General features: G+C 33.2%; 1 protein-coding gene across 1 annotated transcript; it reads left to right on the forward strand.

Moving 5' to 3' along the window:
* Window positions 1-8,700: 8,700 nt before the first annotated feature.
* On the forward strand, window positions 8,701-17,176 carry LOC132725059 (E3 ubiquitin-protein ligase RNF113A-like). The gene is made up of 8 exons (XM_060710092.1): window positions 8,701-8,844; window positions 9,848-9,924; window positions 11,003-11,104; window positions 11,995-12,102; window positions 12,693-12,802; window positions 13,378-13,484; window positions 16,299-16,388; window positions 17,019-17,176. Exons 1-8 carry the CDS (start codon window positions 8,745-8,747, stop codon window positions 17,114-17,116), a joined length of 792 nt encoding a protein of 263 aa, XP_060566075.1. The 5' UTR covers window positions 8,701-8,744; the 3' UTR covers window positions 17,117-17,176.
* Window positions 17,177-18,106: the final 930 nt, after the last annotated feature.

Raw genomic sequence — 18,106 nt, forward strand, 5'->3', positions numbered from 1 at the left:
AATTGGGGTCTTTCTAACGTCTGGTAAGCAAAGGACTTGGATTTAACCTTTATGTTCTGCGTAGGAATCTTAAGGTTTTGTTTGCTTTCTTTGATGTCCTGTTTATGTTAGCATTGCATACACACAATGTAAGGTGTTCTGATATATCCAGGCCTATGCATTTGCTGAGGTCACCGATTCTGATTGGACTCCATTTAGGTAGTATTGTGCAGGCTGTCAAGTTGTTTCTACTTTTCCTAATATTTCCTACTTTTTCCTACTTTTTTAAATTAAGTGTTCCTAATTTTTTCTACTTTATTCCTACTTTTTATAATCGTATCGATTTATTTAGGTAATATACATAAACACATACAACAGTATAATGTCTTCAATTCATACTTTTAAGAACTCAAGGCAATATAAATGAAGTTGTACTTTTAAATCAGTGTTTAAGGACAGAAGTGAAGTGATTGTAATAAGACTGTAAGAAGCTTTCATCTGTGTGACACAATTAAAGACCCTCGCTGGCTGTCCCACATGCTATTTAAGGTTATCTGTGACAGTCAGATGGGTTTGAGCCTTGAGCAGATGGAGGGCAGAATTATCTTTTGAAAGTTTAAGAATTGGCTTGAACGTATTTCAACCCAATAAAGTATATTTTCCGCAGAAAGACATACTTAGTGAGACTACTCTGATATTATTGGCCTCTCATTAATGAATACATTGTTGCAATCATTTAAATATTCGATTCCATGCACTTCGGTTCTGTCTGTATTGATTACGAGAGTAAATATGGATTATACAAATAATGTTTAAAAAGTCACACTATCTTGTATGGGTTCTCATCACATCCGCAATATCACAGTCAGTTAAGAGGTTACCTAATATATGAGAAGTCTGTGGTTTGATCCTTACTTTTGTCATTTTTTAGACCTAATTAAGTATATTTTAATGAAAATGGTCAAGTGCTTGCAAATTGTCTACATGGATATGTAACAACTTAGGAAACTTTGATTTGTCTCGTTTTGCATAGTCTTTTACGGCACTGAAATGACATTTATTGATTTTAATTCGGAATGAAATTTAAAAATTAATTCTTAAACCATGCTATTCAAAAGAGTATAGTCTTTACCAATATGAATTAGCACAACTCACATTAAAAACAATAAGAACAGCATAAAAAACAATTATAGCTTCAATATTGATGAAATATTTGTAAATAAGAAATAAAATAAGGACATATGCGGTTTCGATCTTAAAACACATAGGACATTCAGAAATTATAAACTAGTATATAGTTTATTCTATTACACTATAAAGGTCAGCATAATTATTTCATAGAAACAAATTAAATCTTATCACATGTTCCTGCGCGCATCTCACAAAATTTACAGATTCTTTGTCGAATTTTAATATATTCACAGACATATACATTAATCTCCATGATATATTGTGTGTATTGACCGTACAGTAAGTTTGCAAATGACAGGTTTATAAAATCAAACAATACAAATCAATATATATTTAATAAGGTAAGACAGCTAAATATTCCTACCTTTTTGGTAAATATTCCTACTTTTTACTACTATTTTCCTACTTTTTTGCAATTTAAATGTTCCTACTTTTTCCCATTTTCTTGCGTGAGACAACTTGACAGCCTCTATTGTGTTGGTATAGGATGACGTGGATAACTTGACACTTGGAGGTGTAAACTCATCTCACTCCAACTCCCACTTTTTGAACCATTATGTCATTTTGGAGGGTGACTGATTGATTTGCAGATGTCAGAACAATGTATATATTGCAGTATCGTCTGCAAACAAGCGGACCTGGGAATTTATGTTTTATAGGAGGTCAGTTATATGGGCAGAAAACAGGAGGGGTCCTAGAACTTAGTCTTGGTGGATACCTGATGATACTTGGATGGGGTTTGAGCTGCTGCCATTTAGCACAGCAGACTGCTGTCTGTTATCTTGAAAACTTTGACCCATTTTACAAAATAACATAGTAATGTATTTTTCAGTAGTACTTTTTCATGACTGACCTTATCGGAAGCCTTACTGAAATCTCAAAGAATCAGATCTACTTGTTTTTTTCTCATATACTGGGGTGACCAACCGTGACCAACTATTTTACCAACATATATAACAAGTTGCGTAACACAAAACCATTTTCCCTGAAACCATGCTGGAGTTGGTAAAGGATGTTATGTTTGAGAGAAAACTATGTGATCCCTAACCTTACTCAAAGCACATGTCAAGGAAATTGGCCTATAATTGTCAGGGATTTGCCTATCGCCTGGGAAATTTATTTTCATACTTTTATTGGGGACAGCAGATGTTTCTTGTTTTGAATTTGTAATTAAGGAGTACAGATTTTTAGAGTTGGGGTTCGTACCATTTTGGGTATCAGTGTTACTTAAATTTATAATGTCTTCAAGATACTGGTTATAAGGTTCTTTAACCTTTTTTCGCACTGGATGTTTCACGTCAATAAACTTTTTACGATAAGAAGATGATCCTGATTTATTAACCCTTTTAAGGCCTGGTTTCTTTTTCTGATCAGTCTCTTGGTATATTGATTGACCCAGGGATGGTATTTTATTTGGGTCCTTTTCAAGTGATTTTGCAAATTCCAGAAAGTTTTTTTGGGACTAGTTCTTGGGGCTTAGTTGTAGTATCCTCCAATGACTAGAGACACGTTTCCAACTAAGTCTAACTTAACCCATCCTATATCTTCATATTGTGATTCAAGTTCATGCATTTCTTTAACAGCAATGTCATTCCTAATGGCGAAGAAAATCCCTCCACCGGTCTGCACTTTGCAGTCTATCCTGCAGATACGCTAAAACCATATTTCTACCAAAAATTGTTGCATTTTTGCTCTAAACAAACTCAAATAACGGGCTTTCTCAAAGCAAACATGTTTAGTGCATGTAAAAATCATTCAATTGTCATACAGCTAATTTTAGATACAGGACGTTAGTGCTTGGCGTCTTTCACTGATTTTCTTAGCAGTAAATGTGGAAAAATGATAAAGTTGCATACTAGATTTTTACACTTTAAATTTATACAAATTACAATTAATGAAATACAAATTGAATTATTATGACAAAGGTTAGAAAAATGTTATATTTAATAAGTAACGCATCGATGTCCATATTGCATGTGCATAAAGATGAACTTTTTTCATCACTAGTAGTTAAAGCTCATTGTCCTTCTATTTAACGCACTCTCAAATTGGATACTTAAGACAAACACGGCGCTCAGCTCCTATTAATTTTTTTAATTTTATAATCAAATTTAATAATTTTGTTATCAAATGAAAGATTACATCATAAACTTTTCGTGGATGTCTTAAAATAACAAAATGAATTAAGTAGCAGTATTAAAATTTATTTTTCAATTTTTTTTTTCATATTCCTCTGAATACCGCACTCTCAAATTCGGTATAAAAACAATTTTATTACTTCTGCTTAATTCAATATTAGTATAAAGATATACATAGAAAGCTTATGAAATATTCTTTAAGTTGATACCAAAATTATATAAACTGATTAAGAAATAAAAATGTTATAAAATGGGGCGCCGTTTTTTTTCTTACGGAATTTCAGAGGGAAAATGATGAATGAAAAAGGTATTACTTTTGCTTAATTCATTTTTATATTCAAGGCATCCCTAAAAAGGTTATGAACTAATCTTTCATTTTATTTCAAAAATATAAAAAATTGGTTAAGAAATAAAGAAGTTATAAGGTGCACCGTGTTGTCTTTCAAATTTATTGAGTACAGCCCGAATTCGTTATTCCTATCATTATCTTTTTACATCAATACTGACAAAAGGGGTGTCGATAATTCTTATATAAATGGCCTATTAAATATTTAATCACCTAAACAATTACTCATATTTTATCTGTTCGGCGTAATAGCGCATTGGTTGAGTGTTGGCTCTGTCAGTGTAGCGACCCTGGTTCGATTCCTGGAACAGGCATGTTTTCTTTTTGGGTATTGTTTTTTGTTTTTAGATATTTTAGTTCCTTGTGAATTTCTTTTACACAATACTATTAGAGATTATTTAGTTTTACATACATGTATAAGTTTAAAAAAACACAGTCGTGATTAGAGTGATAAATGAGGAATGGAAGAAAATCAAATATACAAAAATACAAATGAGTCGAAATTGTCAAAAAATGTAGCAAACTGAATTGAGAGTTTTACATATAATTAAATTGAAAATACTATTCAAGCTGTTCAATGACTGTTAAATAGAGAATAACATGCTACTGTCTTTTGATATCAATTTTATCAGGCGAGGCTGATATGGGCTAGAAAGGGCGAAGCTTGCCGAGCCCTTCTGCCCACATCAGCCGAGCCTGATAAAATTGATATCAAAAGACAGTAGCATGTTTTTCTATTTATCATGTAACACATAAAAACTGTCAAAATAACAAAATAATCTACTTTTAAACAGCGAATTTCGTAAAAAAGGGGATTTTTGTTCAAAGAAATAATTCTTGACAACAAATTCCTCCGCCCCTGAAACTTAGAATTTGTAAATGGCGGCCATTTTTTCTTTCGACTCGGATAAAAGATACAACAGAATGTAGGCCTAACACGATAAAATTCTTACCTTTAATTTAAACATCGATCCAAAAAATCTCTTAGAATCACATAAACTTTACTGCACTATAATTATAATGACGTCACTCATTTAGTTGGTGTTAAAACTATTCGCTGTCGAATTTATTCCTAATTGAAATCGAAATAATAAGTAAATAAATATCGCATCTTGATTCAAGACTTGTAAGGGTATGAGATTACATTGAAGAATTCACATGCTGATGAAAATGAGAATACATGTATAAGCAATTGAAAAAAAAGTCCGTTAAAAATGGGCGGGACTTATTTTTGATATCAGGTTACTGAACTGATATCAAAAATAATTATCAGGCAAGTGTTATCGGGCAGTTACCATGGTAGTTGCATGATAAAATCAAATACATTCAATTTTTATAAACAGTTAATGTTTAAATTTATATTGTACAAAAAATTAAATAAATCACAGGTTTATTAAAGAGAATATGAAAAAAATTTCTGAAAGAAAAAAAACATTCAGACACACAAAATGTTGCACAATTGCAGATTTGAACTCGAAAAAATAAATGATTTTCTTAACATGAACTCTTCGTAATCTGAACTCTCTTACCACTTCGCTACTCGGAATAACGTGTCCATACTCATTTTTATTTTCTATATTGCAATAAAAATGCAAAATGTAATACATGTGTAATAGAGTTATTATTATATTGTAAGTGTCTTTGTGATTTGTTATTAATCTGCGGGAGCCTGTGTCACAATTATTGAAAATTATCAATAAAACAATTAAAATTATATGAAGTGTCGTTTTTATATACAGTCCATTTCATTAATTACAATCCATTTTACTCCATGATCTCAAATCCCGTTATCCACCTTACATTTCATGTTAACTATTTACTAACAAAAAAAAACTATACTCACTTATAAAAAACTCTAAACAAGATTCACAAAGTGTGTCTCCATTAAAAGATCAAAAGTCAGGTTCTCTCAAAATTAATAACACTGAAAAAGCAAACATTCTTAACAAACAATTTCAATCAGTTTTCTCACCAATTATACCACTCACACTTAAAAATCAATGTATACAAAAACTGAGACTCATGGATCCCAGAAAGTATTGTCAGTACCCACAAATGAATGACATCATCATCGGTAGGGCAGGTGTACTAAAGCTCCTCGCCAACCTCAATGCCAACAAAGCTGCCGGCCCTGACAACATTAGACCAATTGTCCTGAAGGAGCTGAGAGAAGAGATTGCTGACATCGTTACAGTTCTTTTCCAAAAATCCCTGACCACCGGTAATATTCCCAATGACTGGACCCGTGCAAACGTATGCCCTGTCTACAAAAAAGGTGATACAAGTGATCCAGCAAACTATCGCCCAATTTCCCTTACATGCATCCTCTGTAAAACACTCGAACATATAGTTGCCTCTCAACTATCCTCTCACTTTACCACCCACAACATACTCTTTGATCTTCAGCATGGATTCAGAGAAAGACGATCATGTGAGACACAACTCATTGAACTTACTGATTACTTTGTGAACAACCTTTCAAATGGCAAACAAACAGATCTTATACTTCTTGACTTCTCCAAAGCTTTCGATAAAGTAAACCATCTTAAACTCTTAGATACCCTGCAAGAACATGGTGTTTGTCCTCAAATTCTAAACTGGATACAGTCATTCCTTATTGGCCGCAGACAGACAGTAGTTGTGGATAGTGACTGCTCATCTGAAGTCCCAGTTACCTCTGGAGTGCCCCAAGGCTCGGTCCTAGGGCCCCTCTGTTTCCTTCTATATATCAACAAGTTACCATCTTCTGTCCTCAAATCCCAAGTCAGATTATTTGCAGACGACACTGCTGTATACCTAACCATCAATTCCTCCTCAGACCCCCCAACTCTCCAACATGATCTAGACAATATGGTTCTGTGGGAGAAGCAGTGGGACATGGAGTTTAACCCTTCAAAATGCCAAGTCATCCATATCACCAAAAATAAGACCATAATTAAACACAAATATATGCTCCATGGCCAAATCCTAGAGTCTGTTACAAATGCTAAATATCTCGGACTAGATCTATCTGCTGACCTTAAATTTAATACACATATATCTCGAATAACTTCCAATGCAAACAGATCCCTTGGCTTTATTAAAAGAAACGTCATCACTAAAAATGAGAAAGTAAAAGAACTAGCATACAAGTCCCTGGTCCGCCCACAGGTTGAATATGCCTCATCTATTTGGTCTCCTTATACTAAAACCAATATTGACAAAGTTGAGATGATCCAGAGACGTGCAATAAGATGGGTTAAAAGGGATTACTCCCCTCACTCTAGTGTCACAGCCATGCAGGAAGAACTGGGCTGGCGATCCCTTGAACATCGCAGACTGGACTGTAGACTGATAATGTTTTATAAGATATACCATAACCTAGTTGCAATTAATCTCCCAACTTATGTTCAAACCCCACATAGATTAACCAGACATATGCATCCCTTATCCCTACGTCAAATACAGGTATCCTCCGACTACCATAAGTACTCTTTCTTCCCTCATAGCATTATACTATGGAATAAACTTCCTAGTAACATTGCCACCCTGCCCAACCTGAGTCAGTTCAAACAGGCAGTTGTGGGCTTGCAGTACTAGTCTTACTCCCAGTGTTTTTAAACTATTTTATCTCTTATCATCTTGTTTCACTATTAACATTTTAACCATGACTAGAATACATTTTCAGTCTCACCTTCCAAGCATGTCAATGTTTGGACTTTTCTTTTTAGCTTTTCTCTTCACCTTTTACTAACAATCCGACGTGCACTAAATTCCTGCCTTTAACACTCGTAAGAGGGGTTGGCAGTATCCAGAGATAGATAGACAATACAATCATACTACATTGTAATCTGTCACCCGTAACTGAATCGCCGATGGTCAGGTGACAAATGTATGCATCGATGCAGTTGCCACATGACCATTGACAGTTGCATAATAAATATATCTTGGATATATATATTTCAGGTTCTTTTTACATTGAGTCACATGAACTCATTAGAAATATATGCCGACTGGCTACGTCTACACATATAACTGAATAACTTGCAAAACCCATTATGTCATAATGGCACGACCGATCAATGTAAACCTTATCGTGTTCGACTTATACCTCACCACTTGTAAGGTACTTTATACCGGGAGGTACTTTGTACCGGGAATGTCCAGATATTACAAACAATACTAACATAAAAAATTTCTTTTGTATGCAAGTGTTTTTCTCATTAATTTCATACAAAACATAGCATTTTTTGAAGAAAATTCAAAGTTTTAATAACCCTATTCACATAAATGTGTTTTACGTATAAAAACCAGTAATACTGCTAACGATTTGGACCCATGCAACATTATATTTTGAATGTGTGTGCAATGCTTATCAAATTGTTACCCTTTTACTGTGTGATAACTGATAAATATTGAATAGAACTTTAGTATCACTAACAGTAATATAGACCATTTACATATGTTTTTAACTTTTTATTGATTGCTTAAAAGTCATTCCTGGTATTAAGTACTTAAAAACAAAGATGGTTGCCACTCATATGAGGTTATTAACAGATCTTATTATATTGAAAAATGTGTCTTGATTGTTGAAAACTGTCATTTATTTTAACTTCTTTATAACTCATTTATTATTATGTAAGTTAGTGTAATAATTTTACAGAAAATGGACCCCATTGGAAATAAGCTTTTAGCTTAATGGGCTATCCTAGGGTTACATAGAACTTACGCATTCATTAATCTTATAATTAATTTTGTTGCATTTATATGTGTGTGTTTTTATATATGCAAGTTGATATCTGTGATAAAATTGTATGTGTATATGTGTATATGTCTATTCCCTGAATAAATCGATACGAACGATCTTTTTGATGTACAGTACAGTTAAATTTTCTTTTGAATGATTTTTATTTTCATCAAAAAATGGTACCTTCTACAGAAAATAACTATTTTATCCTAGATTTTTTCTGTATTATATGATGGTGGGCCTAATAAGGCTTACACTCCGGTAGATAGTACAACCAGGATACAATATGTTAAATGTTCATTTCGCGAAAAAAAAAACTCATTTCGCAATCGGTCTTTTCCGGTATTAAGGCACAACATTCAAAATGGCCGACGAAAGTGTTGAGGAGAAAAAAGTGTGCACATTTATTAAGAAAACAATAAGAAGACCTCATTTTCAGCGTAAATCACAATCAAGTGGTTCAGGTTAATTACATGAGCTATAGTTTTATCATAATTTTTGACCATTTTTTCATACTTGAACGAATATTATAAGCGATGTCGAATGCCCAAGAGGTCAGACTTATGCATTGATTTTCTTATTGAGGTGATTTTTCCAGCACATCTAGAATGAAATGTCTGACACATAAAAATTATCTTGTTATATAGGGGTACCCAACCATTTTTTTTTCAAATATGACTTCAGAGGATTACCCAATGAGTTGCCGGACTGCTAAGGGGCACTAAGGACTGCTAGGGAGGCTCAAACTGAAAGGACCTTAAAATACCTCCTAGGTCATTCTTATAAGATATGGTAGTATGTTTAGTGACAAAAAATGTATAATTTTAAGATAAACTATAATTTTGATGATAGACGTTATGACTGTTGCAGCACCTCTAAGGACTGCTAAGGGGCAAAGGACTAAACTTGGTTTGACAATATTTATAAAACATTTTGTTACAGTATTTTTTTAATAGCCTGATACACAGAGAAATACCTTATTAACACACTATATAGGAAGAAGGAACTTTAAGCAAAACAAATAATATTATCGCTTGTATATACTGACCTTCACCCTTTATGTGAAGCAGGTGCTTTTTAGTATTCTCGTGGAATTTGATTGGTTGTTAAGGCTGGTCACTATGTGATGATTTTATTCTACACACCAGTTCAAATCAATAGTGCCACAAAACATCTGTCTACAGATTTTTTCCCCTATATTTTACAAACAATTATAACCTAGCCCAAACTAGGCATATTTTCCCTTAAAAGTGCTATATTTTCCCATGACATGCCTGTGCACATTCTTCACCAGAATCACGACTTAATGTTCAGCACCTGACCTATATTATTTAGTTCATGAATTTGTTGGTCTGAAAGACAGATCGCTCTGACATAAACTTTTTTCTGCTCTCAATATTTAATCATTTACTTTGAAAACTGTTAATTCACTTTGTAACAAAGTTTGTTAATATTTTCTATTTTTAGAGAGCAGTGATGAAAATGACGGAAACGTTGTTATCAAAGCAAAGAGAGCTAGAGGACCACAAAGAATGGTTCAGTCAGTAAGTACCTTCAGTTCCTTTAGCTTTATTTTGGAAAGACAGATCGTATGTTGTGAGAACATGTGAATCAGTCTATCAACTCACATTTCATGACTGCTTATAGTTAATCTGCAAAATGTCTTAGATATACTTGACTTGTCAAACTTCACGGATGTGATTACTGACCAAGTTCTTTACTGGTACAAAGGCTTATGACTTAAAGCTCATGCTTGTAAGGGTCAATGTACTGTTTATACATATACTAGTAAGTACCGTGCTATTGATATTTTTTTTAATTAAAGTATCCAGAAACATTCCCTTAACTCCCACCCTCTCAAAATATTGCTGTCATCATATTGTAACAACATGCACAGTTTATAGAAATTCTACTGTATTGAACAGTTTTAATTTTGCCTATGTCACTATGAAAACTTCCGAAAACATCTTTAAAATGTTTAAATCTAAAATCAATAACCTTATAGTTCTTGGTTAACTTATGATTGTGCTACCTTTTGAATTAAAAAATCAAACAAACAAACTTGGAACATTGATAACCCTGCACTATCAACATCTTCTACCCATGCAACAAGTAAAAACTGTGCAATCTGATCAGGGTCTGCACTATTCCCTACAAAGCCAGTATATGTTATTAGTTATAAAGATTTTTTGACAGGTTATATGGCCCTATATAAATGGTTGTGTGTAAATATAAGGTGAGGGTTATATTGCAAACAACCCTTTATATACAGCTATATAACCTGTCAGAAATATTTATAACTAATTTATGATACAGCAAGCATCATTTTTAGAGGAATAAAGCGATATTTCTTTATAAATCGACAGCAGCCGTGTACATAAAACTATATAAACGTCACAATTATCCAATAAAAAGCGTGCAGTATTAAAATAAGCAAAATAACTAAAAATTAAACAATGAATGGTATTGTCAGGACATGTCCTTTTAAGATATTTAGCAGATTATGGGTGAAGTTAGTTTTGAAGTAAAAATTTAAAAAATATGACTTGGGGACTATTTTCCATGAAGTACTACTTAAGTTGATTTCCTTATTATTTAGTACCATGTTTTGATTTTGTTTAGACGAAGACAAAGAAGGTTGGATATGATGATATATCTGACAGTGACAGTGATGTGGATGTAAGAAAGTCGGTAGCAGTGACTTATAAATCATCTAGAACAGGGGTAAGTCATCTCTGTTTTTATGGTAACGAAATTTTTCAGTGAAGCAAATAGATGCAAATTTGTTTGTTCTTCAGACTTTTCTATCACATAAAATTTAATGTTCTTTTTTCACCTTCAATTATTGACTGACATATAATGATATCTGATTTGTGTGTGTAAGTATATTCAATGGACCTCTACTTATTGTCTACTGGGTCATTGTCCAGAACACTGAAGCTAAAAATAGATTTCCTACATTTCCTAATAGAACAGAAGCTAGGCCATACTTTTAACAACTTTATTAGAATATTTATAAGACACATTGCCATCTTTTCATTTGAAAACTATTGAAACTAAGGAAAGCTTGAAAACCGAACTAGAAATTGATGCAAATGAGATAACAATGTACATGTAGACACGTGTAAAATTTATGAATATAACATTCACAATCTTCAGATGATATAGATTTTGAAGGAAGTTTGAAATTTAGGCATTTTGAAAACTAAAAAATTATAAAGGTGATATTTCTGGTTTTAGCTGGTCTGTTTGTTTATCAGTCTGCAGTGAGAGTTTGTATGGGGCATAGCTCAAAAAACTGTTTGGGGTATCTTGAAATTCAAAAGGTGGATATATTTCATTCAGGAGAAGTGCAGTGCCCAAGAACCACAACTCTCATTTACATAATTTTAAAGTAACTACCCTTTGTCTTTTTTTGTTGTCAAGAGCTTAGTATAACTTATGTCAATATAATGTATCAACTTGGAAACTAGTTATACCCTACTGACAAAATGCTATGTAGGTAGGGGATGACCTATGTGCTCCAGAACAGTGACATTTGTATCAGTTCCATCAGTTATATTTTATCAAGTAAACTTCAGAATTAAAATGTGATAATGATGTATGTATTGTAGAAAAGTGAGGGACCACAAGATATGGGTGCAACATCAACAGTTCAGATTGATACGGACCTAGCAAATGATGCCAGGGCTATCTTTGAGAAACAGCAAGAAGTCAACAAGGTTTGTATGTTATCTAAATAATAATTAATATAAATTTTTGCCGATTAATTTGAACATTTTGAAAAAAGATAATAACTTGTTTGCTATATTTTCTGCTGTTAAATGTTGTAGGTCAATGTTGTTTTCAAACATTTGGGAAAAATATGCATAATAACTCATTATCATTATTCATACATTCTGTGTTAATTAAGTGGTCTCTTGAATATTATGTATCTTTGTTATTTTTCTGAGAGCAAAAGCTGGAAAGTTGCCATTTGTAGCAGGGGTGGCAAAATTATTTGTCTGTACGGACAAGTGAATTTTTCAAGAAATTATAAATTTTATATTGTATATACAAGTAAAAAAATATATATATTCAGATAAAATGGACAAGATAGTCAAAATCAGATTTTGCTGGTCCTGTGTATTTAATACACATGGTAGGATATATAATTAAAAATAAATACAAAAAGAACGATGGAGAAAAAAATATGAATATATTCACATGTATTAATTGTTTGACAGTTAATTTTGTGACAATGCAGGTAATATTTCATGTTACATGTAATGTATAGGAGAGAAATTTAAATGTTGAAGTATTCACTGTACAGGAGTTAAAAGGTAAAGAAGATGACAAGGTATACAGAGGGATCAACAATTATCAGGTGTTCTATGAAAAGAGAGACACGGCTCAGGGTAATGCAGCAAGTAACTCTGTCAGGTACAGTTCTGTTTTTTGTTATCATATACATGACTCTCAGCAAGTAACTTGGAATAGCTCATATTTTCAAGTTGCTGCACTTGCTTACCAAGATATTCTTTTACATTATTTTCATAGTTTAAAACATAAATTAACACTTTGTTATGTCTAATAAAAATCTGTCAACAGACCAATGTTTTTTATTAAACTGTGGTAACTACAAACTAAATTGTATTCATTTGTATGTAAATAAATCAACTCTTAAAATTTAATCAAGATTTTGTAAAAGACTTCATGAAAATTTATATGTATATTTTAGATGAAATGAAATTTGTCAATGTTTGAGATGTATCTACATGTATAAGACTGTAAAAAATTTGAAGGAATATGAAAGGTACATCATGCCACTTATAATGTTCCCAGAACTAGATAAACACATGTACATTTTGTTAAAGAAATGATAAATTATTTCACTATATTTTATAGATCTAATTATTTTAAACCCAATTCAAAATATTTTTTTTTCTTGAATTGTTAAAGCTGTAGCTTATGTAAGTAGTGAAATTACCTTTGAAATGCATTTTTGTTCTTTGTAGGAAAGGACCTCTGCGGGCACCTGCTCATTTGAGAGCAACAGTAAGGTGGGATTATCAGCCTGATATATGTAAAGATTATAAAGAAACTGGAATGTGTGGCTTTGGAGGTATGTTTTCATGTTGTATTGTGATTTCAGAGACAGTGATATACTGCCATAATATTGCCCCTTGTGGCTGAGGGGTTGCCTTTTAAGGGTTGAGGCATAAGAATTACAGGTACTAATCATAAGAGGTTACTTAATGGGTTTGAATAACTGGAATCTATGTATCTCTTAGCTCCAGCAGGGGAGGTAGTTTTGATCCCTGGCATTGCTTTGAAGTTTGCCTGCGGTTAGCCAAAATCATCTTTTCTGTTTCAGCGCCATATGACCTAAACTGTGTTTGTGCGCTGTTAAACCAAACACAAAGTATCAGTTAGTGAAATCCAGCAGTAGTACATTGCCTTGAATGTTCCCATGATATAAACTACCTGTATGTTAATTTTTGATTGACTTAATTAAAATAATGTGTCTTTGATTCGAAGTTTATAATAAATGAATAATAAACTAGAGGATGCTTTTGTAAAAAAGCGCATGTCTCCCCCACTGCACTGTGACCTTTGACCTACTGACCCCAAAAACAATAGGGATCATCTGCTCTATAAGACCAATCATCCTATGAAGTTTGAGAGCTGTAGGTCAAAAGGAACTCTAGTTATCATCCGGAAACGAGAAATTGACCAACGGTCACTGTGACCTTGACCTTTGACCTACTGACCCAAAAACAATAGGGATCATCTGCTCTATAAGACCAATCATCCTATGAAGTTTGAGGGCTGTAGGTCAAAAAGGAACTCTTGTTATCATCCGGAAACGAGAAATTGACCAACGGTCACTGTGACCTTGACCTTTGAACTACTGACCCAAAAACAATAGGGATCATCTGCTCAATAAGACCAATCATCCTATGAAGTTTGAGGTCTGTAGGTCTAAAAGGAACTCTAGTTATCATCCAAAAACGAGAAATTGACCAACGGTCAGTGTGACCTTGACCTTTGACCTACTGACCCAAAAACAATAGGGATCATCAGCTATATAAGACCAATCATCCTATGAAGTTTGAGGGCTGTAGGTCAAAAGGAACTCTAGTTATCATCCGGAAACGAGAAATTGACCAACGGTCACTGTGACCTTGACCTTTGACCTACTGACCCCAAAAACAATAGGGATCATCTGCTCTATAAGACCAATCATCCTATGAAGTTTGAGGGCTGTAGGTCAAAAGGAACTCTAGTTATCATCCGGAAACGAGAAATTGACCAACGGTCACTGTGACCTTGACCTTTGAACTACTGACCCCAAAAACAATAGGGATCATCAGCTCTATAAGACCAATCATCCTATGAAGTTTGAGGGTTGTAGGTCAAAAGGAACTCTAGTTATCATCCGGAAACGAGAAATTGACCAACGGTCACTGTGACCTTGACCTTTGAACTACTGACCCCAAAAACAATAGGGATCATCTGCTCAATAAGACAAATCATCCTATGAAGTTTGAGGTCTGTAGGTCTAAAGGAACTCTAGTTATCATCCGGAAACGAGAAATTGACCAACGGTCAGTGTGACCTTGACCTTTGACCTACTGACCCCAAAAACAATAGGGATCATCTGCTCAATAAGACCAATCATCCTATGAAGTTTGAGGTCTGTAGGTCTAAAGGAACTCTAGTTATCATCCGGAAACGAGAAATTGACCAACGGTCAGTGTGACCTTGACCTTTGACCTACTGACCCCAAAAACAATAGGGATCATCAGCTCTATAAGACCAATCATCCTATGAAGTTTGAGGGCTGTAGGTCAAAAGGAACTCTAGTTATCATCCGGAAACGAAGAATGGACGGACTGACTGACGGACGGACGGACAGACTGACGGACGGACGGACAGGGCAAAAACAATATGTCTCCCCCCGAGGTGGGGGAGACATAATTAATATCAGGGTTAGATGTTATGGCAATGAGTATTTGATTTTTGAATTTTTTGTGAATGAGTATCATTTATAAAATGTACTTTTGCATTGGGTTTATCCTACAATGCTTGACAACCACTGTATTTTTTTCACCCAAAATTTAAAGTATGAGCTTTGAGGAAAGACATCAATAGTTCATTGTTTTAAGAAATTATCAATGACAATACAAATGTTCAGTTCTTTCCTAACTGCTTACATTTTATCAGAGGTTTGGGTCTCACACATATAGTCGAGACAATAGTGTCATTAATTTTGACCTTGACAAGTTGATTAGAGTAAGATTCTGCTTGAAATATAGTCAAGGTGGCAAAACTTAAGTGTTATCAGTGTCCTGGAAAGTTGCTACATTATCTATATATTGCTGATTCAACTTGAAAAATTATGTTCATTTTACAGAATGTTTGATCAGAGAGTTACTTTAATTTTGTATTAATTAAGTGATCTCCTGGGCATAGTGGCTCATGTTAATGACATTTTATAAATTAGCTCAGTTGTGAGTTTGAATCTGTCCACTGAAAATGAATACCTCTTAATTTAGAAAGGTTTGAACATAAATTATGTTAGGTTGTTGGTTCTATTCATTGGTCTTTTCCCAGCCTGAAATAATTAATATAAAGCTTCCATTAGTGGAAGTCTGGGAGTCATTTATTTACTCCTTGATTTTGGCTTGTGACTTCCAATATATACCTTTCCCTTTATAATGTGACTTCCAATGTCAGACAATTTGAAGTTTCCGACTTCAAAATATTGAAACCTAACGGAAGCCCTGTAAAGGGCGTATGATATCTTCCTTAACAGGTAAGCTGGAAAGTCACCATAAGACCTTTTACAGTATCTGTTTATGTGACTGAAAACCAAGCTGAAAAAAGGAGATAAAACAATGTTTTATTAAATCTAAATTTTATATGTTTACAGACAGTTGTAAATTTTTGCATGACAGAAGTGATTATAAACATGGCTGGCAACTAGAAAGGGAGATGGAGCAAGGTACATACGGACATGGACGTAAGTACATTTATACAAACAGTACATTAATGAGTAATAAGTATATCATCTGTAGTTCTGTACAATAAAAAAAAAAGCTAACAATAAAAGAAATTATAATCAGTACATGCATATCTTAACAATTATTTTCTTCAAATTTTTTACAAAATCCCTGTTTGTTTCAGGCAATTTTGGTGTATTATAAAATTCAACAATATATTTTATGAGCTTTGCTGCTGTGGCATTACCATGCTATTTAAAAGCACACTGAAACTGTACTGAAGGTTATTAAATAATATAATTTGCGATTACAATGTACATACATGACACATTAAACTTAACACAGGTACATGTGTATAAATTTAATGAAGACAAAATGAAAATTTGCAGGATTTTTAAACAAATTCTGGATCATCCTTCATATAATACATTGAATTCCATACTACTACATTCATATTTAAAATCTTATAATTCATTTAAGTTGCTTTTGTTTAAGCATTGCATGTTATTTACAAAGTGAAAAATTTACAATGCAAAGAACATGATTAATATGGAAATTAGAAAGATCTTGTACATTTAGGGATATGATAAAATTTGTGATTTTGATGACATGTAACCAGTATAGTAATGTTAGGAAGTTGTTTGTTTTAGAGGAGGAGAATTACGAGATCAGTAGCGACGAGGATGAGCTCCCTTTCAGATGTTTTATATGTAGAAAATCTTTTGTTAACCCTGTCATTACAAAGTAAGTATAATGATATTGACTAGATTTTATATTCATCTATTTGATGGGTAGAATGTTCCATATTTTAACCACTTATAAATATGCAATGTGCAATTGAATACCATTTTTAATGGGACTTCAGTCAGTTAAAAATATCATCAATGACACTCTTAAAATAACATAAACTGCAAATGAAGGTGTACATTTAAGGTGAAAAAACATGCATTAATTAAGTGATAAAATAAAGAGGGCATACACCATTGTATGATTTTTGATAAACATAACTCGGTGTGCTATGTAAAATGATCCTACTAAATGTGATGTCAGCTTCAGGGTAACACTTTGGTTAATGTTTTACATGCAGCATCTTGTTCAACTCATGAACTACTTAAGATATTTTGTGTGCAAGTTCACACAGGTCTTTGAGATCATAATGGGAGGTCATTATCCAAGGCCCATAACTCTAGCATTAATTTTGACAGATTTATTGCCCTTTGTGTCTTAAAAAATTCTGGTTATAGTTAACATGGACATTTTTTTTAATACTACTTGAAGTATTTGATGATGTTGAACTACAAATGGATCACCATCAGCAAATAATTTGTTAAGTTTCATACATAATATGTATGTAAATGCAAATCATATTACGAGACACACAGCGAAATATCCTTATCATGAACTATCATTAATCTACATAGGGATATATGGATGTCACTTCAAAACTATAGAAGGTATTCACTTGAATCTAGATACATGTATATTGATGACCAGAATTGGAAGTAAATGTCTAAGCCTGTAAGGCCTATAACTTTGACTTGAATTTTGACTGATTTATGGCCCTTTGTGTACATGTGTTAATTCTAAGGTCAATATCCCAAAAACCTCTCTTTGTTGATACCTACATTATGAAAGTCGTTATTTTACATTAAATAAAGAGAATAGTCAAGCAGTTGCCTTTGTTTACCTCTTTAAACTTGCTTCAGTTTTAGTGTATGCTTATTTGTTGTCAAAAATT

This window comes from Ruditapes philippinarum, unplaced genomic scaffold (genome assembly GCF_026571515.1).
Source record: "Ruditapes philippinarum isolate M1 unplaced genomic scaffold, ASM2657151v2 ctg281_1_1_1_1, whole genome shotgun sequence".
Classification (NCBI taxonomy): domain Eukaryota; kingdom Metazoa; phylum Mollusca; class Bivalvia; order Venerida; family Veneridae; genus Ruditapes; species Ruditapes philippinarum.